This window comes from Leuresthes tenuis, unplaced genomic scaffold (genome assembly GCF_036924035.1).
Source record: "Leuresthes tenuis unplaced genomic scaffold, fLeuTen1.0.hap1 SCAF_13, whole genome shotgun sequence".
Classification (NCBI taxonomy): domain Eukaryota; kingdom Metazoa; phylum Chordata; class Actinopteri; order Atheriniformes; family Atherinopsidae; genus Leuresthes; species Leuresthes tenuis.
Genome location: NW_027325367.1, coordinates 16,304,160 through 16,325,922, shown reverse-complemented (window position 1 = coordinate 16,325,922; position 21,763 = coordinate 16,304,160). Strand labels below are relative to the sequence as shown.

Sequence of the window (21,763 nt, the reverse complement as noted above, 5' to 3'; positions counted from 1 at the left end):
GCTAGCGACGGTGCTCCCAGGTGGTGGTTTGATTTGAAATCCTTCTGGTAATACAGACACCACTCATTAAATAAAAGACCACCAATTCCCACAATCACAATAACCCTGCACACTTTACATAGTTTGTCATGTAGTGCTTGGTGCTGGGAAAAGAAGTCTGTTTGTCAGAGGGCAGTTACACAACACTTAAAAAGCATGTGAAAAACTTAAAAATGGAACCGTTTGGATATCTTTGACAGACAAAAAAAATCTGCAGTAGATGTAAAAATACGACTGATGTCATCTGACATTGAGCTTGTTCGTGAATGTGTGACCATGACTAAAGAAAAATGTGGAGTTGGTGTGCAAAAAAAAACAACTGAGATAATGGCAAAAATGTTGGCTTGATTATTACAGGGGCACATATCGATGCAGTACCTTAAGTCATTGAGTTATTGACTCTGCTTTGAAGGTTATTTTTTTTCCAAGCTGTGCTGCAAGGAGAAAAAATACCATGCCATGTTTTGCTGTCGTCTTTCAACGCGGACCTTGAAATGCCAACAAGTTCAAATAAGGTCCTCTCTGAATGGCGGCACATTAGTAAACCCTCGTCGTGTTTTGGCAGAACACGACTCAGGTTTCACGGACATTTGACTGCCTTTTATTTCTTGTGGTGCAACACACCACATTTAAATTTCAAAGGGGCAGAATGAGGGGTTGCTGTGGGCAAAAAGAAGAGAAGCAGGGTACATTTTATCCCCATGAATCAGTTTAAGGCACAGAGAGAAGTTACTGCCACTGCATCACAATTAGTGCTCTTCTTATCACAGGGAAAACAAGGGGTGAGCTAGGAGCACAGAGGTGCGATAGCAGTGAGGCAGAGTGAGAACAATACCAATTGAGTAATTACTTGGAGTCTGGATGATCTGCAATTATGGGGTGCAAGTTTTCATCACCAGTGGCTTGCAGGTAAATAAAGTGTTTTATCTGTCACAGGTAATTACAGATGTTGCGCAGATGTTGTCCCTACCTATTCTCTGAAAATTTGTTGCCCTGCTCTTAAATACAAAAGGCACGGCTGTTAGTTGCTCTAAATTACACAGCGTTGGCCCTATCGTGTGCACGTCTGTTGTTGTGTGTTTATCTAAACTTTCCAAAAAAGGTTTTTCAGTTAGAATTAAAACAACGTGACCAAACCAAAGTTGAAAATGAACGCTTTTCCCCGTCGAGGCGCTTCTGTTTTGATCTCAGTCTATATTTGGCACTGCAGGTTATATCAGCAGACTGGCGACACAGATGTAGAAAGATGCCAAAGAGAAAGGTTCCTCTGTCTGTGGTGATGTTTTAGCTGTTAATGAACAAAATCGTCACACGATACATTACACATCATGATGAATGTTCAGCATCTGTGGTGATGGAATTAAATGTGACCAAAAAAACAACAACAAACACGGAACACGTTTCAAAAAGTAAATTTGGTACAGAAAAGCAAAATGTTCTTGTAGCAAAATAGCAATGCTTCTCTGCATTTTCCTTGTTTTCTTGGAGCAATAATCACAATAATGTTTGCTCATTACAATATAATAATGTTTTTTTTCACAAATTATGTCAATATGAAAAATTAATGGCATAACACATACTCACTTTTACAATTACTCATTCAAACTAAGTGACAGACATGGGCCACACAGGTTTAATTGCACATATTTTGATAATATACGGCATAGTCAGAGAAAAATGTGCTCTAACAAACGAAGGATGAAGAGCGGAACATTACAGGGTAAAGGCTGTTTCGCTTTACCAAACAAAAAAAAACCTCCTTTTACCATTCTGAAAAGAGAATACACAACATATTACTCCAAATCTTTAACAGGAAGAAATGAAAGGACAAAGGGGAACCAAACAAATACCTAAAATAGTTCTAACCAAGGTAATATAATGAGTCTAAAAAGTACAAAATTCAATTTAATCAAAACCATTTCAATTTTTTTTTCTTTTGCTGTGTTCCTGTTTATTGATAAAACTGTTTTTCCCAACTTTTTGTCTGCAAGGCAGAAAAGACTATCAGGTGACTTTTTGAAATAAGTCCTCCTGATCAGCTCTAAATGAACTGATGGTTTGAACTCATTCAGTGTTTCTTATTTAGATACTTTATTTTTCACTTTGTCTGATTAGTAATTTGGACCCTACCTGTAAAAAAAAACTGTGTTATATTACTATGTAAATAGTAAACATAGTATCCTCTCTATATTCACTTTGTTCATAGGGCTGCTTTGCTTCAGGAGGTACAGCCAATTAAAAAGTGGAGAGAAAAGAATAATTATAAGATGATTATCATTTGCGTTGCATGTTTTATGAAATAAAAGATCAAAATATGCAAATGCAACATTATCTAAATGCATGTGAGCTCATTTGCGCAAATGATCTGTAGACAAAGTAGAGTAAAAAAAAAAAGCCTGAATGTTTATTTCTGTTGAATATTTGGCACCATACTTTATACTTGATACAATCAAACTAGTAAAACTTACCAAAATGAATTGCAGTGACACCTGGAATGCAAGTAATTTAAAAAACTATTAAAAAAAATGATAATAAAACATGCGGTCAGTGACCTCTATTTTCTCCTAAGTTAACAGTGTCATTGCCATAGAAAACAAAACAAGGCACTCTTGGAATTAAACATCATAATGGGATTTCATTTGCACTCATTTCATTGCAAAGGCAATCTGTATTCATCTACAGGATCAGCCATGTAACCTCCAAAGCCTTTTCTCCTGCTGCCTTGGATTTTCCTCTCATTTGCAGCTACCCTTGACACTTTTTTTTTTAAACACTGCTTTCGATTTGAAAAGGAAAATAATTACCTTTTGTTCACTTGGCAAAGACACACAAACCCCACATTTACTTTGAATCCAAAGAAGAGGCTTGCAGCAGAATTTGAGGGTGTAGTTGCCCTTCAAGTCCATTCACTGAGCACAACATTAGTTCAGGCAGAGCACTGGTTGTTTCATTTTTAATTTCAAATGACAAGCTCCTCATCAGCTGCTTGACTAACAGCTAACTGCAATGCTTAATATAAGTGTATGCATATCATGCAATTTAAAGTGTGGCCATAATACTTCTAATAATAATAATAGATCTCTGTGCATCGAGGATTTAGATGTGAGGTATTCCATGCTGAATTCTGATTTTTGCAGCAATCTATTATCAGTTTCTATTAAATGAAAAAAAGGAAAATGTTTCAGTAATTCCATTACTGTGGAGTACAGACAAAGACCCCAATGAAGCCCATGGAAGTAGACATGACGAATGAACAGAGATAGCTTTAATAAAAACGGAATAAAGGTTGGCAGGTTGACGTTCTGCCGTATTTTATACCAAATGGAAACTTGGAGTTTCTGAGCTTTTAGAAAAATAAAATAAATTACCACAAGAAGACAGTGTCATGCCATGTTTTAAGTTTTGTTGTCATGTTTTGGGTTTTGTTTTTGTCATGTCTTGTTTTCAGGTTTTAGGTTTATTTCTTGTCATTTCTTGTTTTTTCCCTTGTAACATTAGGTTCACTCAAGTCACCTGTCCTTGTTTCACAGCTGCACCACATCACCAATCACCTCCCCACAATATTTAGTTTGCAGGTTGTCCTCAGCTCATGGCAAAAATCCTCACCTCACTTCATGCTCACAGTCTTCAGGTTAGGTCAGGTCAGGTTCTGCCTCTTAGTTGGCTCAATCACAGTCATAGTCTTGTTTATTTATGCCACAGTTAAGAGAGTTCTTGTTATCCAGCTCAGTCGCGCTTTTTGTTCTTGTATTTGTTTCAAAAAATCAAGTTTTGCTTTGTAATTTTGCATCTGGGTCCTCCCCTCTGCACCATCACCTGACAGACAGTTTCTAGTTGGCATTTAACATTGTTTCAGTAAACTATCTGACTGTTGGCAACATCTTTAAAATAAGACAGGAAACTAATTCGAACCTAAATATGAGAAGAAATGAATTAAAACATGAGTGTGAGATTCGATGTTGATCAGATGCTTTTCAGCAGCTGATTTAACCTCTAATGAGCTTCTGTGGGACTACATGTATTTTACACTCGATTTATTTGAGTGTAATTACTTTATAAAACGGATCAAATATTTAAAACTTAACTGTGATCCCTAGTGCTGTATCAGAAAAAAAATACATATTTCATTTTAAAAGGATTTCATGGCCATATTATGATTGGATTACAAACCGTCCTCTACCAAAGGCCTGAGAGCCTGAGGGTCCTACACAGTATCATAGAGCCGCACTCCCCAGGTAAGAGATCTCTGATGTTTTTCCTGAGATCTGTTGAAGGCTACTCTCCCACTTCAGGGGTCATGGCCTCGAATATGCCAACTACCACTGGAACCACGGGTGCCTTCAGTTCCCACATCTTATTTGTACTTCCCTTTTCAGCCATTTGTATTTTTCTTTCTTCTCATGCTCCTTTCCCTTTCCCTACTAACTTCTTCTGTTTGCCGACCACCATAATGGCCAGTTGGCTAGGGAACAGCAGTTTGTCAGTCTGGCTTTGGAAGGCCCACAGGATCATAATTATGTCATTCTCCGCCACCTTTGGAGGAATCTCCCACTTTGACTTTGCGACTTCCAATCCATTTTCAGCACAGGGGACCTGTCGCGTATGGCAGACCCCGGCCTCTATTGCTATTGTGCTCAGCACCTACTCTGTTGCTGCCATGATTGGTGCCTCCGTGCTGACTTTCAGACCAGCCTTATCTACAGCAGTCACTGAAAGGACTTCTTGATATCAGCCATCTCTTCAATCTGTTGCTGGTACATACCATGCAGGGGCTTACCTGTCCGTGATTGTTCCTCGTCTTTCTCAATGAACTTCTGCTGCCTGTGGCATCCATTTAGCAGTTCATCACTGGGGGCTACATTCCTTGAACTTTCCTGGATCTTTTGTTGTTTTGTCATGGATAGTAGCTCTGATGCTCTGAGCCTCTTTTTCTCTCATTCTGCTTAGTGTCAGGTCGCTGGACTCAGGTTAAAACCGCCCCCCATGCATTGTGAAGAGCTGTCTTGTTTTGATATCAGTGGCTTCTATCTCTTACTTTGGCCAGGTTATCATACCAGTGGGGTTTCCAGTAACTGGCTGAGCGTACATGTTTAACAACTTTTTACTTCACAGTCAGTTGACTGTGAAGTTTCACCGTGGCTGACTTCCTTGCATGGTTGCCATATGCCTGTAGGACCCATAAGTATTTGTAGCTGTCAGGAGTGTTTGTTATGCTGCCTCCTGGTAGTTCAAGTTGATACCAGTCAACCACACATGTCTACTCTAAATGACATGCTGATATTGTTGTTGTATCCTGTACTTGTGTGTGTGTTCTACATTTTCAGAGTTTGTTGGATCCAGAAACTCAGAGCCCACTGCACTGGAGGAGTCCAACAGATTTTATGGGGACTAAACAGTGGGCTTAGGTTTGATTTAGGCATTTAACTGGATGGTTATGGTTTGGGTAAGAGGCTGGTTAATACATTATGTCAGTGGTGAGTCACTACAAAGATAGAAAAACAAGTGTGTGCTTTTGTGTTCCAAAGCTCCAGGCAGATGGAAGTCTTTAGTCTAGTCTTGGCAAAAGCTGCTTCAAATTCCAGATGAACAAATGGAGGATGATATTTCCATTGTTCCCTCATCATAAACGGAAAAAAAAGTCCATAGGTACATTAGATTTTACATGGTGATTGAAAAAACATTTAACTTTTGAGATATTTTGAATCCTACATAGATCTACAAGCCTCTGGACTTCAAAATCTTTGTTGGTATATCCATTCATTTAGAATGCAAGGATTGATCAAAGTGATTGCAAGAGCCAAAAGAAACATGGGAATTCATAAACTGACAGCGTAATGATCCACTGTAGATTGCCTGTATGTAATTAGGCTGGCCTCTTTTGATCTGTTTGCACACCCTGACTTGTCAAATTAATTTAAGAAGACAAAAAAGGAGCCGAAGCAGCAACAGCAAGAAGAATGTGTTTCAATGGTGCAGTGAAGTTTGATGCCAATTTTGCTCAAACTTTTCTTTTGTAAATGACAGTTGAATGAGTACAATATGAAGTAAAAGATAAAACATTCTTTTCAAGCAAAACATACAGTGTATTACTAAACATCTGCTTTCTTCAATGATATAGTGAAAAAAGAAAAGAGGAAAGGAGAAACATTCAAAAGTGTGGCTGCTCAGGGATTTAAACATGCAGTCTTCCAAGGTCTCAGACTGTCATTTTGCTAGAGCTATGGTTTGTTCCCAGTCAGTGGCTAAGTTAACATGGACAGCAGCATTCTGATAGTAGCCTGATTAAGACAAGACACTGCCATTTAAAGAGCAGTTTCTAATCACCTTAACTCAAACAAGGTCAAATTCAGAGGAAGCAGTGATCGAATTAGGAGTAAGACAATCTTATGCGCGTTCTGTAGACATGTGTACACCCAATTTTACATCCTGCTGATGATTTCACGTCATCTTGTGACAACTGCTGCCTCACGACACATTTTCGTTCGATTCCCAGCTTCCCTGGACCACATTTTGAAGTGTCTTGGGCAGATATCTATCAGTGTGTGAATGTGTGTGAGACAAAACGCACTGCGTTACCCCGTAACACTAGATAGACTAAGCAGTGATGCATGAGTGCGTGAATGGGTGAACGTGCTTATAATGTAATGGAGCTTTGAGTTGTCACCTAGACAAGAAAAGGGTTATATAAGTACTGTCCATTTATCCGGCTGTTTGTTTCTGTAACTAAATCTGGCAACACAGGCTAAAGCAACCAATTAGGTGTAAAACAGAAGAGCTGCAGGGAAAAAAAGAAATGCTTTCAGGGCAAGAGAGAACCTAGAGTGCTGTGCTGTGTTTTAAAAGAGATGGATATAATTAAGGTTTTGGATGGTCAAATATCCCAGTGGTTATCTTTAACTCAATGAACACACCAATCAGAATAATGTTCCATCCATCCATCCATTTTATATACTTAATTCAATTCTGCGTTGGGCGGGGGAGCCTATCCCAGCTGTCATTGGACGAGGCAGGGTACACTCTGGACAGGTCGCCGGTCCATCACAGGGCAGACTAATGTTTTATTTAGAATAAGTTTCTGTGCACATACACTTAGCTATTGTTAGAAAATGCCAGGTTATGCACATCTGAAAGCTTTTTAAATACTTCTAGCCATCAAACCTCATACAAACGAAGAATTCAGGTTGCTTAGAATAAGAAAAATAAAGGACTGATGCTATAAAAGCAGGAGAAGCTTATAGAGCTTCACAACTTCAAGCAGCACTTTACTCAGTTTGGAGTGATGTAGAGAAATGGCAGTTAACAGGAATGGCAGAGTTACAGTTAGAGGCAGAGAAAGAAAAAAGCATTCAGAGAGATATTTTTGTAGGATTAATACAAAGCCAAATCAAGACTCAAACTCTTGGGAATACTTTTCAGACTCTGTAGTGGTTGAGCACTGTTCCACTGAGTAGCCACGTTGACATATGTCATAAACACAGTGCATGTAAGATGTTCCCAAAAGTCCCCTTGAACTAAACGCCTTCTGCAGGAAGGACTGGAGAAAATCCTTCCTGACAAGAACTGATTATGCAGGGTGTTACATTTTTTTTCTTTTTAACCATTTTCCTCTTTGACTGTTGTTTTGAATCTTCAAATTGAATCAAAATATTAACAGTCAGATCACACAGACATTTACTGTGACATAACTTTCAACCATGCCAATGTATATGAGCCACAAAAGTTAGGTCGCTTTGTAAGAGTAGAGACAGGTAATCAAGCTCCTGGACAGAGAAGAAGGTGTTGAAGCTAGAGTATGAAAACAAGGGCAGATGTCACAGCCTTCCACTGCATCCTTGACAGCTGTGGTGATTTGTGTTTTGTGCCTCTGGCTGGTGCCTGCCTTTCAGCCACAGCTTCATTCCCATTTTCCCTTCAGCCAGATTGTCTGTCATGGGCGCACTGGACGATAACACAAAGCAATCTGATACAAAGGCATAAGGTCTACGAGTTCTAAGTATTAATTCAGAGGCAGTGGGAGAAAATGATAATAATTCTCAGGGAATGACAGGGGAGCTGCTGCTGGATCTATAAATAGAATGAAATGGTGTAGTCGGCATGTCAGAGCTTTCTTTACTGCACCATTCACAGGCAGTCAGGGGGTGTATCTGCATTTTTTATTTACTAAAGGAGCCTCTATTTTAATTTTTTCTTCTTTTTTTCTCATTTCATCTTGCTCTGTGACTTGCCACTTTTGCCTTTTTATGGCTCCAGCACTTCCTCACCAAAAGTCTTTTAAAAAAAAAAATCTTACTATCTCTCTCAGTCAATACTAAACACTGACACAATTAATAGCAGAAGGCACAGTTTATAGCAATTGCTGCAACCTTTTCCTGCAGCAACAAATCTCACAGGACAGATAGACTGTTACGCCTTGAAGGAAGGAAATGATGTCAGTTTAATGTGGGTTTAAGGATATATGGTGGAAAGAAATACATTTGCACTGTGTGAATACGCCACACTATCAATGTTCTAGTTTAGTAAACAAAAACAGAGAACTAAAATGTTAAGGTGTTTTTTCTGGTTTCGGTTCGTCCGATATGGCACAGATAAAGACATTACAGACCGTACTAACTCAAAATAGAACAAACCGATGTATATTCTTGGGATGTTTTCAGACAAATGCCTGCCAAGCTCAAATGTGAGCTCAGCAAGCACAGTGTAATTTTTCTTTATTCTACCAAACAGAGCAGCTCAGATGGGAGACAGAAAAGTCATCGCACTACCGAAAAATAACAGACTTGAGATTGAGTTTTCAAGCTTCAATCACTTGAGGGTGTAGTGTGTGTCGCAAACAAGAATTTATATTATTCATTACAAATACAACGGATGTGTTTGCTAGTTCTTTGTGTGTGTGTGTGTGTGTGTGTGTGTGTGTGTGTGTGTGTGTGTGTGTGTGTGTGTGTGTGTGTGTGTGTGTGTGTGAGACCTGTGAAGAACTGTTAGCCCAATGCTGAAATGCAAATAAATGCAAATAAAATTCATTTGAATTTCCGTGGTGTTATGATTTCCCTTTGGGATTAATAAAGCCTTTTTTCATTCCAGTTCATTTTTCATTTCATGGATGCATCTAGGGCTGTTCGTGATATCTGAATTCCACTCCGTGATTATCATAGCTAAAAGCATTCACAATAGCAATGTTATTGCAATATTAAAGGAAAACTCCCAAAACAATATATTGCTATCGAACTAATTCAGCTTAGTTTTTAAGTTATCTTTTGTCTTCTTCTTCTTTTTTTGTTTTTTACACAATTGAATTGATCTCAAAATAGGAGGTATTGGATAGAGACATCATCAAATATTATCATCCCATCCATCAGTGCTGCCTGCCTGTCATCTATGGAGTTTACTTGAGAAGCAGGAGGAAACAGGAGCTATGCTTGCTAATTCTCGCTGCAGGGTTTCACTTCTGCCCTCTGATGGAGAGCCAAAATAGAAGCAGTTTGAGGGAACCACAGGACATGTTCTACCAGGTGCCCCCCGACAGGTTCTCTGTAATACTGCCAGTCTCATTCACAGGCTCAAAAACAGTATTCTGACACAGACAATAACACCATTTATTACATGCAGCTCTGCCAGTGGAATACAACAAGCAAAGCCTTCTCTCACATATTAAATTTGGCAGTGGGATTATTTTTTCTTACCACTATAGGGCAGAAGATGGCCCTCATCTTCAGTATGAGGAGTTTAAGATTCTCACCAGTGGGCATGATTCAATATTCATTGTTTTCTCAGTCAACATTTCAAACTTGAAAAACTCATGTTGTGGATGTGACAAAAGGTCTCTGAGAGCAGAGGAGACTGAATAATAGTTTAGAAAGAGAACAAATAAACAGGCAGGAGGGTAAACACTCTGTCAACTCTTTGCAGTCCTACCTGTCTGATGCCCAGTCGGTAGGCAACAATTCGGTCCACAGCGTTGGGGTTCATCTGGGTCCACTGCAGCTTGAAACCGTAAACTCTGGGTCTGTTCTGCCACAGAGGGCTGTAGGTATCATAGTAGAACTCTGGGGCATAGGCTTTACCTAGAGGGAGCATATAATAATGTCAATTTATATCTAATGTTTAGCATAATTCATGTATAGTACAGTATTCAGTATAGTTCAGTTCATGTCTCAATATATATGCAATGAGGGGAATGGATTTTTTGACCAGACAAGGTCTGATTCCACTACAAAAGGTGGCAATACGTCCACTTAAAGCTAGTTAGAGATAAGTCATTGCTTTCTGACTTATTACATCACAGAGAAAACAACTAACAAATTACTTAGCTAGTGTCAAATTGGTGCAATGTCCAGTGGTGAATCTGATCGCTTTAGAGGTTCGTACATTTCGTACATATTGTTCTGTTTTCCACAAAGGAAATGCAGCATTATGACTTGTCGTGATTCTGTTGTTACGGACTTCTTCTTCTGTGTGCCTTTTTCTTATATTACTTCTGGGTCAAAGACTGAGATGGGAACTGTGGAGCATATTATGACTACGGGGTTCAGTTTGAGAGTTATCGAACGTATACATGTGAGAATAATTTGAACAGTTCAATTCAATAGTGAGTGATGAGCCACATATATTGATGTGCAGGTCATGTATAGAGCAAGATGAATGATATAAAGTCATTAATTTGATTTAATGGTGACTTCAAATTTGCAAGTAACTTATTGAAGAAAGAAGAAAAGAACCCAATGGTAACAATTCCTTCTAACTACACACCTCCAATTTTGCTTCAGCTTTACAGCTATAGTAGCACCGAGTTTGATGTATAATGGTGGTGTGTTTAATATTAAAACTGAAGAATTAAACTAAAGAATCTTATTATGACCGACTGTGTTTAATCATACAGGAGACAGTAAGTCAAATTGAATGTATTGTAAGCCAAGTAAGTTACTCTTCATATGTTATAAGATCAGTCTAATAAGCTGTGTTTCAACATAATGAAATCTAGGTGAATTCCAAAGCTACATTTAAGAATGCTCATATATTATACTAAATCTTTTCTCATTATTTTCAGAGCTGCTTCAGTGTTTCCTACTGAACTCAAAACAGAAAAACTGTTTCGCCTGATTCTAAATTCATGAATGTGTGCATTTAGACTGTAAACATTTCCTTTAGTAATAGCATGACTTCTTTCAAGCCAGAAAGCGCCAAATTAGCACGACAAAGACGTGCAGTATCTTTTATCTTGTATTTGTTCTATTTCTGTCTTTTCCATATTATTGCTCCTTTGTGTTGCTGCGATGACCCACATTTTTTCTCCATGTATGAATTAAATTGCAACTCATGTTACATGACAAACTACTTTCATGATATCAAATCAAAGGATGTACAATAATGTAATTATATGATATATGGGCCAGTCTCAGGTTGACTGCCAGTAAAAAATTATTTGATACAGCTTGATCTGGGCTACCAGCGAAGCCTCAACCTGTCTCATATTTCTATGACACTGTTTACTGTGTTGGAATCCACAACCCCCCCCATCCCAACTGTGGTGTGAACTGAATAGATCTTTATCTTTAGCTAATTTTTAGCTTTCCAGTCACATTGTGCAAGATTATTTCTGACAGCTGGAGAAAGTGTGAAGAGAACACTGCATTTTAATCAAGATCCAGATGCAGGTTTACAGGATGACCTTCCAGAATAGTAATTCACCTCAATTACATTTTGTTTTGTTTGTCTCTCTGCTGCTTGGGCTTGTTTACTGAAGGATGACAATACCTTTTGGCAGATGATTTTTAATGGCCATGGAAAAGACAGAGCGAGGGTGGGATTTAATGTACTCGTGGTGAGATTCAGCAAGAAGCTTCTGTGTGTCAGACAGTTGGATAAACCTGTCTAGTTAGTTTACTGATTAGTGATGATACATTTCTTTACACAGCTAGCATTGTGCAGTTAATGTATGATCCAAATGGACTCCGAGGTGTGAACAGACTTTCCTTTGCTTTGACTCTAAGTATAAGGAAAAAAACAAAGGGACTTAGTTGCGTGCATGTCTGATTTCAGTTTTGTCTCCATATGCAACAGGCACCTGAGCAATAAAAGCTCGCTAGTTCATTTTTCTGTGCCTCAAACCACTTTTCCCTTGCAATTATCAAAAGCACAATGATGAGTAAATCTTTTTTGCACTATGTAGCATATTTAGACCACCCACGTTCTACAACATACTGTTGCTCTAAATAGTCACTTAGGTGGAAGAAAACAGCACTCAGTAACACACAAAATATGGAGAAGGCTAAATGAGGATAGCAATGCGTTTTAGGTAGCTTTTTCCTCAGTTTTGGAATGTGATTAATTTATCTAAGTGGCTAACGGGAACAGTGAAGGTTCAGTTAAGGTGTGGAAGATTTTCAGAGAAAACTGCACGTGGGATTACTTTAAAGGCAACTCAAAGCCCATCCTTGACTGCAGAGAAAAAAATTATAAAACTCTACAGTGATGGTGCTGTTCTGATGTTCAGCACCAACTGCACAAAACTGACCTTCATGGATGGTTATAAGCAAAAAAAAAACAAAACTTTTTCCTGCACCTTCACCTTAACGTTTCAATATTTATCATCAGCATGGTGGACTCATGAAGTTTAAATAGAACTTTTTTTGTCCTGTAATAAATGAAAGCAGGGTTGGAACCTGAAAGAAATTATGCACAATTTGACTGAAAATAGCACAGTTTGCAACATCCTTCCTGAGGCTTGTGTTGTGACCAGTGACGTGGGTGTCTTCAATTAAATAACACCATATCTGGAAGTAAATACTGCGTTGTCTTAACAAGCTGAGGACAGTTATAAGGCTTCTACAAAAGTAAGATGAGCATCTAAAAATCCACAATAAACTACCAAAAACTGAAGGTTTCTCCACGGCCTCCACAGTACTTCAGCCTAAACATCCCTGAAGAAATGGCAAATTAGCTTTTTGCAGGAAAACTGAACAAAAACATCAGAAAAATAAGCAGATTCCAAAAACTTCTGCTTCGAGGGCTTTTTAAATTTTTCTTAATTTTGAAACTATTAGACATACCATGAAAAGGATTTTGCTTGAAACCATTTTAGTTTATTTCTTTCGTATATAAGCTCATCTTTTGCGAAGTTACTATATTTGCGTAATTGCTACCCTTCAGAGAACATTCACTTGTATTATTTAATTCCTTTAGATGGTGTATTTTGGACTCCGTCTGTTGTGCACTTCTGTTGATTTTAACACAAATAACACCGGCTTCATCCTTCAAGGAAAATTCACAAGCAAAAAGATTCAATTCTGGGTGCTAAGTCAATACTCATTCAAGTAAGAATTTTGATACTAAGTCATAAATCCAAGATTGTGAAAATGCTGAGACTCTAAGTCATAATTCATAAATACAAGCTGTGACTTCAGAAGTCCTTGATGCTAAGTCGGAGTTCTGAGGATACTGTGAAAACTTTAAGAAATTAAGTCAAAATTTTGAGATAAGTTGGGAATTTGTCTTTTCAAATAAGACTCCTGAGACACTATGTCACATTTTTGAGATATTCATTCAGAAGATCTTTAATTCACAGATCCCAGATGCGGGCTTTCATAAAATATGCTTATTAAACTCTATCAAACAATTGAAGGTTTCATGCAACCCCTGACTGATTTGATTAATTCTCATAATTTTCTATTATAAGTCAAAATCAATACAACGCAAACAGCATGTTTGCATATGTACTTTAGTCAATAAATCAGCTTAATGATGCTTTGGGCTGCCAACTGATCATTTGGCTTTTACACGGATAAAGCTATTTAAAATACAATAATGTGATCTGGTGTAAAAGAACTCTCATTCATCACTCTGATAAAAATCCTCTCGAGAGGAAAAAAACAAACAAGTGCTGGCAAGAGAAACAGTGTTGATGATTAAATAGTGTAATTTATTCTTAAATGCTTCATCTTCCTCTGTCGAGGTTAGAAATGAATCCCTGAAGGTCATCAGCAGCCTACTGCTAGTTGAGCCGTACTGATATAAATGATGATGCTGTCACGCAAGCTGCCTCCATTGCTCACTGAGATGAACCAGAGAAACACAAACATGCACACACAAAAGAAAAAAAAAACCCAAAGATGCAGGGATAATTACTGTCTGCACCTCACTTAGCAACAGTCTTGCTGTATAGAACCAGCTGTGTTTACAGCACACTGTACAGCAAGTGTTACATAAGCATGCCTGGGAGATAGTGACAGATTTGTGCAGTTTAAGTAGTGCAGACAGGAAAAAGAAGAAGCTGTAATGTGCAGAGGAGCAAAGTCATGAAAGGTTAATTAGACCGACACCAGATTCCCATACAGATTCTGCTCAATGATTCATTCTTAGGTTTGCATTGTTTTTGAACACATAGTTGAGCTAAAATCACTCACTGGCCTAATATATGGCATCGTGTACCGTATGTAATATATATCAACTGATCTTATTTGGGAAAAAGTTGTTTTGGGTCACGTTTAGAGAAAATTCTTTGAAATTAGTTCAAATATATATCCAAATCTACAAAATAACCCTAATTCCTAATAACGCGTTATGTGTGGTGGAGCACATTACCCAACCCACTTATACTGCTAGAAACGGATAACTCAGGGTGAAAAACATCAAACATAAAGCACAGAGAGCTTAATTGATTTCTTTAAAATCCTGTTTATAAAGGCATAACCAATGCAATGATTCATAACAGCTCAGTAAAAGCCTTCTGGCAGGAAGCTGACCTTATTTGCTGACTTTTTTCCCCTCCTTTTTAAGGGTTTACAAACACGGTGCATTAAATGGCAAACACTCTGCCCCACCATATGCTGAAAGTCTCCTATATAATGCTGTGATGCCTTGTGATTTAAGCTATTGTGGCAGAAATTACGCTAATACGTGGATACACAGCAAAACAAGACAAACCCACAGTCTCATAGAGTGAAGAGTGAACTAAAAATGTGAAGAAGTCTTCATTCTAAGGTTTTATGTTTCTTTTTTATCAAAGAATGACACAGAGTAATGTGTAATATCATGTTTTGTTGTTCATCTGAGGTTATATCTATCTCATTTTAAGACTTGATAAGAACCAGATGATTTTTTTCATTTTGTCCTGATGTGTGAAACCTTGGAATTATAAGAAAGTATACCTTCTGTTTTACAATTAGATCCCTTTGGTTCCTTCATTTACTCAAAGGAAACGGCACCAAACTCATTATGAGTCGCTTCAGTCTTTTTCCATCAATTAAAATCAGATTTTAAAAAGTCAGTCACAATATTTTTGGTCCTGGGTGATGTTAACTTGCACAAAGGGAGAATGCTCTGTAGTGACAAAGCGTAAAAAGTAGTATCGATATAAACGATGCAGACAACAAAAATAGAGTAGAGTGTGTCTATTCTTCACAGCTGGCAGGCTGATCACTGGCAGCATTATTCATATGCTGCCTTTTCAGTCTGACCGCATAAAGTTACGCATTATTGTGAACATGATACCTCAGTGTCAATGTCTCTTTGAGCTGCACAGTCTTTTCAACAACATTTGCCATGTGTTGCAGGGGTGAAGCTCATCCCAGGTGAATTGGGAACAGGGTTTAAAGGCAGATAGAGGAGTCACATACAACCACCAAAGCTAGGGCACGAATCCTCATAGGAGACTAAGGATGGAAAGGTTAATAAAACCCTAGATCCAAAGAGTGGGCACGTTTAAGATATAAATCCAATCAGTTTTTGTTGTTACTAAAAAGACAGAAAACATTATTTTAAAAGCAAAAATAAAAAAAGCCTAAGAGACCTTTTCAGAAAACACGAATGAGCACAAATGGTGCAATATAAATAAATCAAAATCACACAAATATCACAAAAACTGTGCCGATTAAAAATAGGCTGCAGAAAAAAAGCGCACAAAAAAATAGTAAAAAAGTGTGTTGCAGCAAAATGAAACGTCTCACGGCAGCTACATCATTAAAAAAAGAAAAAAACACAATATAAATATTACACATGGATAATGCAAACACATTATTATGTGGAATCTGCATTAATATCATGAAAAAACTCAAAACTCCAGATGATAAATATCTGAACAACGTTCAGACTTTACTTGATCTCTGATTTATAGCAGAAATTATAGGGAAAGGACATGCCAAACCCCTCGTTGCCTCTAATTTGTCGGTGTGTGAATGTTTGTGATAGAGAAAAAAAAAACACACTGTGCAGCCTGCATATTGTGCTGTATGAGTGTGTGTGTATTAGTGAATGAGTGGATGTGGCTTGTACTGCAAAAGCACTTCGAGTGGTCAGCTAGACTGGAAAAGAACACCATATAAATACAGTGCATTTACCATTTTACCTCTGAAACCCCTCAAGCTTATGAAAGTGTGATTATAATCAATGGAATCATTTCAATTTCAAGACCGTGCTTTACAGGTCCTGTGTTGAACTTGATCACCGTTCCATCAGAGAACATTTTCAGGCTACAGTCGGGGGTGACTGAATGGAGAAAACAGTCAGTCGTGTGATGATTCCAAGAAGGAGAGGCAATCTTTTCCTCTCCCCATTCTGTCTCCTCTGTGGAGAGCATTTGCTGAAATCTCATGGTTCCAATGGCAGAGAGTCTGAGCCAAAGCACGGAGGTACACATTACGTCCCTCTGAGGGGTCTCTCCCATGGCACATTTTAATGGCCAACTTGGCCGTTAAGGCCAACTCACAGATGTCCCAAAAGCTTGGCACATGGGCATCCATGCACATGCACACACACTCTCCAATGGCATAATGTACGTTTATGGGTGACTGCATTTCCATAGGCCCGAGAATGGCTTGCTTCCCAACTTTGTTGTGTGTGCATGTGTCTGTCGGCATGGAAACAAATATGTTGCAAATGGTGTTTTGACTGGATCTGTGGGTCTGATGGTTGCAAGCCAAAACTCCTGACTGATATGTTTATTACACATCAACACAGGCCAAGAAGTAGTCATGGACAGGGTGGTGAGGGAATGCCCACTGAGAAGGTCTCTGTAAAGTCAGAAAAGTCAGACTTTGGGGTTCATATGCTCCCTTTCTCTACAGAATATAATTTATTTCAGCCTTGTAGATTGGTGCTGCTGTCATGGCGATTGAATTTCAGGATAAACTGAAAAATCTTCAAGACTGAGGGCTGGAGTTAGGGGAACGGGGCATGGCAGATTTCATAGATGATGGGAGGAACCAAAGTGGATTTTCTGCACTATGCTCTTGGACTCAGGGGGTTACAAAAAGAGCCTCCATACCTTTGGCAACCACTGAGTCCAGATGGTAGGAATCTGGAGCATTGGGCGGGAGGATTGAAGCGGTGCGGGGGAGCAGGAGGGAAGGAGGGATGGAAGATGAAAGGGGAAGAAAGAGAGTGAAAGCAGGAAGAGGAGGGGGAGCAAGAGAAATAGCAGGAAAAAACTCTAAGCCCTGCTCAGAAAACAAATGGCTGGAGGGGACTATCTGCCTCTGTCTTTCTGCTCTACCTTGTCCACCAGGAAGGACTGATTTATGACACACATGGGTGATTGTCCACTTGTCTTTCCACAGGCAAACAGGATGACAGATGCTTAACAAGAGAAAGATGAAGAATGAGAAAAACAAAACACCAGCAAAGAGATAGAGAGAGAGAAGACTCGTCCGCGGAAAAGCTAAGATTATAGAGCGGCAGGAGATGGAGCAGAACAGAATCAAAGAGGACAGTGGCCTGAGTGGCAAAGGATCAAAGTGACAAATACTCCTCCTGTGACCCTGCAGCTCCTGTCTCTAATGGGAGGTCTGGGAGATTGAAACCTCAGCCAAAGTTCCTGAGGTCACTTGATGTGGCCAAACTCATTTGGTGCTGTCATAACAACCAAATAAGAGATGGACAATCGGTGGTGAAGATGGAAAAAAAAGAAGCAGTGTGAGGCTAGAATTATTGCTTTGCAGGTGTACCTTTCCATTACTTTTCGAGTTGCAGTTGACATCCATGTCTGTTCGTACTCGTAAGAATTTGAAGAAATTTAATACAGGATTTTGACAGATTAACACCAGCAAGGTAGTGGGCAACAATTTAAATGTGGAAGTAGTAGAAAAGCTACAAATGCTGAATCATGGATCCTTCACTTGCACTAAAGCTCTACAATCAACAAAGTTTACAGTGAGCTTGACGGATGATCACCAAAATTCCATCTGATGTGTTCACAAGAGCTGAACGGACATTTGGATGCAGGTTCAAACAAACAACCCAAAACTACCCTAGGCATAAGACAGGCATGCTGTAGCACTGTTACATGTTAGAGGAGCCTACCCAACTGTACAACCCCCCCCTAAAAAACTGTTTGTCTGAGAGTGAAAATTACAATCCGATATGTAGCTTAGAATGATTGATAATTGATGAATACATTAATGGCACATTGTTCTTGCTTTAAGTCTTTCCATGTTAAAACAGCATGAGGATTTTCCAAAGCAACGGAATGGTACACCTCTGAGTGTATCAGTTCCTCTATCAATGTCAGCAGATGCTGGCAAATGCGCCGACTGTAAATCAACATCACACACACACAGGGCTCTCGAGTCTGCATCGAATGTGAGATTCACAAATACTTTTCACACACTGTCACACCACAAATGAGTTTTTCCTCACACAGCGAAAAACAAATGAGAAAACTTATAATATCGCGGAGTACAAAGAGGAGACAAACATCGCCAGTCTTGCCAACTTGGCCCGCTAAAGCGAGATAGCTGCCCCGCAGTAGAAGCACCTCTCTTTTGGTCTGCCACGCTGCACCATGAAAGGTAGCTGTGTCTGTGAGCTGCTTCAGCAGCATTGTACTTGTAGTCTGTTTTAGGAGGCTGTGAACTGTGTGAGAAAACATTGGAGACATTCTGTCGCATCTAATTTCCTCTCTGGGATATCATAGTGCGCGTAAATATAGCTGAAATCCCATCCCAGACGCTGTTTTTAAGTTGTTCAGATGACAGCGGTTGTGATCTATATATCTCATCAGAGCCAAACCGCAGTCTAGAAATGTTCTCGAACTGACCGCGACTTCATAGATGCACTTAATGGGCTGCTTTTTTGGTAACAATTTCAGGCCTGTGACAGAAGAAACAAAAATATGTGTGAATGAGGGCAGTTTCACTGGGAATTCGACTGTATTAATATGCTGTGTATGTGAGCACAGACAGCAGGAGAGAAGCATACATGAAAAGGGCTGACAAATCAGATCGCAAGAGTCATGATGACGCTCTGCGTACATGTAACTGTAAGGATCCTTTGTTGTAATAAGATTAGCACCATAGCTTTTCTTTGACTAAATTAAAACACCATCTAATTTCCACCTTTTTAGATGTCAACCAAGGAACTGTTTGCTGCTCCCTGTGCATTTGCTGCGTAGCCAGGGAATGTGATGAGTGATGAAAGGGTGAATGAGCAGTGAAAGACTTCAAATGTTGAAGAACCACATTTCAGGTGGGTCAGCTGACATAGTCTTTTACAGTCTGGTGTAAAAATAAGATAAGTAATTAGTTTTCTGGCTTATTGGTATTCTAATCAATTTAGTTTTTTACTCACATTATCTGTTTTGGGTTGATAAAGACACTAAACCGGACGTTTATTCTGTTTTGGATTTTAGAAAATAAGCAGCTGTGCAATGCTGAAAACCTGTGTAGTGAGTGCACTCATTTCCTGGCAGAAAACTGGGTCAAGAATCGATAAAGATATCGATAAAGAACTGGATAGATAAGAAGCACTGACAGTGGCATTGATATGATATCCTCTTATCAGTTCCCATCCCTACAGCCAAACCAGTCATCTGAGATAAAATGAAAAAATCGTGCGTCTAACCTACTGTACTTTTCAGCATGATGTGTAGCCATAAGATGCTGATTTGGACCCTTTATGAGAAATCTTTGATGTCCATTCCAGTTCCAGCAACTTCAATCAGGGGTTTGGGGATGATATATCATGTCCACTTATGGAACAAACACATATTTTGCAAGACTAGCCTCTCCTAAAGGTATGACAAGTAGATGCACTACCAGATCCCTCAAACAGCAACTTGCACTAGTACTGAGGGGGATGAAGACAAAGAACAATGCCCACTGTCCTCTAAACCCAGACTTCCTTAACAACAGGCCAGAGTGAAACTGCAAAAGGATCAAGCCGATTGGATACAGCGCTGGACAGATGAACAAATCCAGTCTTCGATCAGATCTGGTCATAAGACTATTTATCAAAGAACTAATAGTCACAATGGGATGATGCATTTGGTGAAGTATATGAATGGGAAAAGATTAATTATTCCAGCCGAGTAACTGAAACAGAGCAAGAGGGTCAGCGAACGCAGGTCCTATCTCTGGAGTCGCATATAAAAAAAACGAGGAAGAGAAAAATCATTATGACAAGGACTCTTTACCTGTGACCTGGAACGTGCATTTGCCTGCTCCAGCCTCGTTGATGACGTTGCAGGTGTACTCGCCCCAGCCGTCTCGATTCAGGGAGCGGATGGTGTACTCTGTCTCGTCTTTTTGGGCGTCAAAGGCTCCAGCGTGGAGTAGTCGGTTGGAGAGCAGCCACTCGAATCGCAGCACACGGGAGGGGTGGGCTCGCAGCACCCTGCAGGTCATCACCACCGGCCTCCCCAGGCCCTGACGCATCTCCATGTGAACAGGCTCCACTGTCGGAGGGTCTGAGAAGGAGATGGAAATACTCAGAAAAAAACACAGCAAACATTTGGTAGCGGCAAAAAAGCGTAGCAAGGATGTGTGTGGGGGAGATATGAAAAGATGCAAAAAATGATCGAATAAATAAGAAAAAGAATAGGAAAAGAGAGAGAATAGGATGACGTCCGTATGTGATGGATGCTATTCATGTGAAGGCCCTATTTTACACATAAGTAGTCTGAGTTTAAATTATATTTTCAGAAAAAGACTATCAGAGAATACAGACTGTGGTCTGAAAAGATCTAGTCTGAAAGAGTGAGATGAATGAATATACATATAAAGAAATCCAGACAAGGATATTGTAATGTGCTTGATGTGGGAGGAGATCTAAAAAGGACAAAATGGGAAAGAATAGAATAGTTCAAATGCAATATGGCACATATCTAAGCTCTCCCCATACACTGAAAGGGAAGCAAACATTAAAGACGGCAGATTAATATTCGAACACGAATAGAAGCTCAGCAAAAAAAAGCAGAGGATTAGACATGACATAAGTAAACTTTAAACAATTTGTTGCATCAATGCCTTTCAGAAATAGATGACAAATTAAAACAATTGTGGGGAGACCATTAACGGCTGCAAGTAGATCAATTTTGTGCAAAAACTAAACTATGGTCTGAATGAACATCAGTCACGCTTCACAGAAAATTGGTAACAGAATGACAAAGTGCACCTCGAGCTCTCAAAATGGAAAATTAATAACTTATTTGAGTATCTGACAGCCTTCACCCCTTCCCACACAGACAACCCGCTGGTGAATTATTCAACCAGTTGAATGGCCTTGATGGAGCCCAGACTCTGCTTCAGCAAAGTTTAATGTGTGAAGTTCATACTTACGCTTATGCTCAATGTTTGCAGGATCACGTGTGGTGACGTGTGCCTGGATTCGAATGTGCGCCGTGTTTGTGTGTGCAAACAGTGGTACAGTTATGAATAATTTCCCCATTTTCAAGCATTTTTGCTCACATACATGCTCGACAAAGTCAAAAAATCTACATGAAAAACAGAGAATGCGG

The 21,763-nt window shown here is 39.3% G+C and overlaps 1 protein-coding gene across 1 annotated transcript in view; it reads right to left on the bottom strand.

Moving 5' to 3' along the window:
* LOC140267106 (MAM domain-containing glycosylphosphatidylinositol anchor protein 2-like) overlaps positions 1-21,763 on the bottom strand; it is a 195,455-nt gene that overhangs the window by 33,290 nt on the left and 140,402 nt on the right. The window contains exons 10-11 of the mRNA XM_072362282.1: positions 20,441-20,713; positions 9,952-10,100 (exon numbers count right to left, since the gene is read on the bottom strand). Of these exons, the coding sequence (XP_072218383.1) occupies positions 9,952-10,100; positions 20,441-20,713 (422 nt within the window). The remainder of the gene's footprint in view (positions 1-9,951; positions 10,101-20,440; positions 20,714-21,763) is intronic.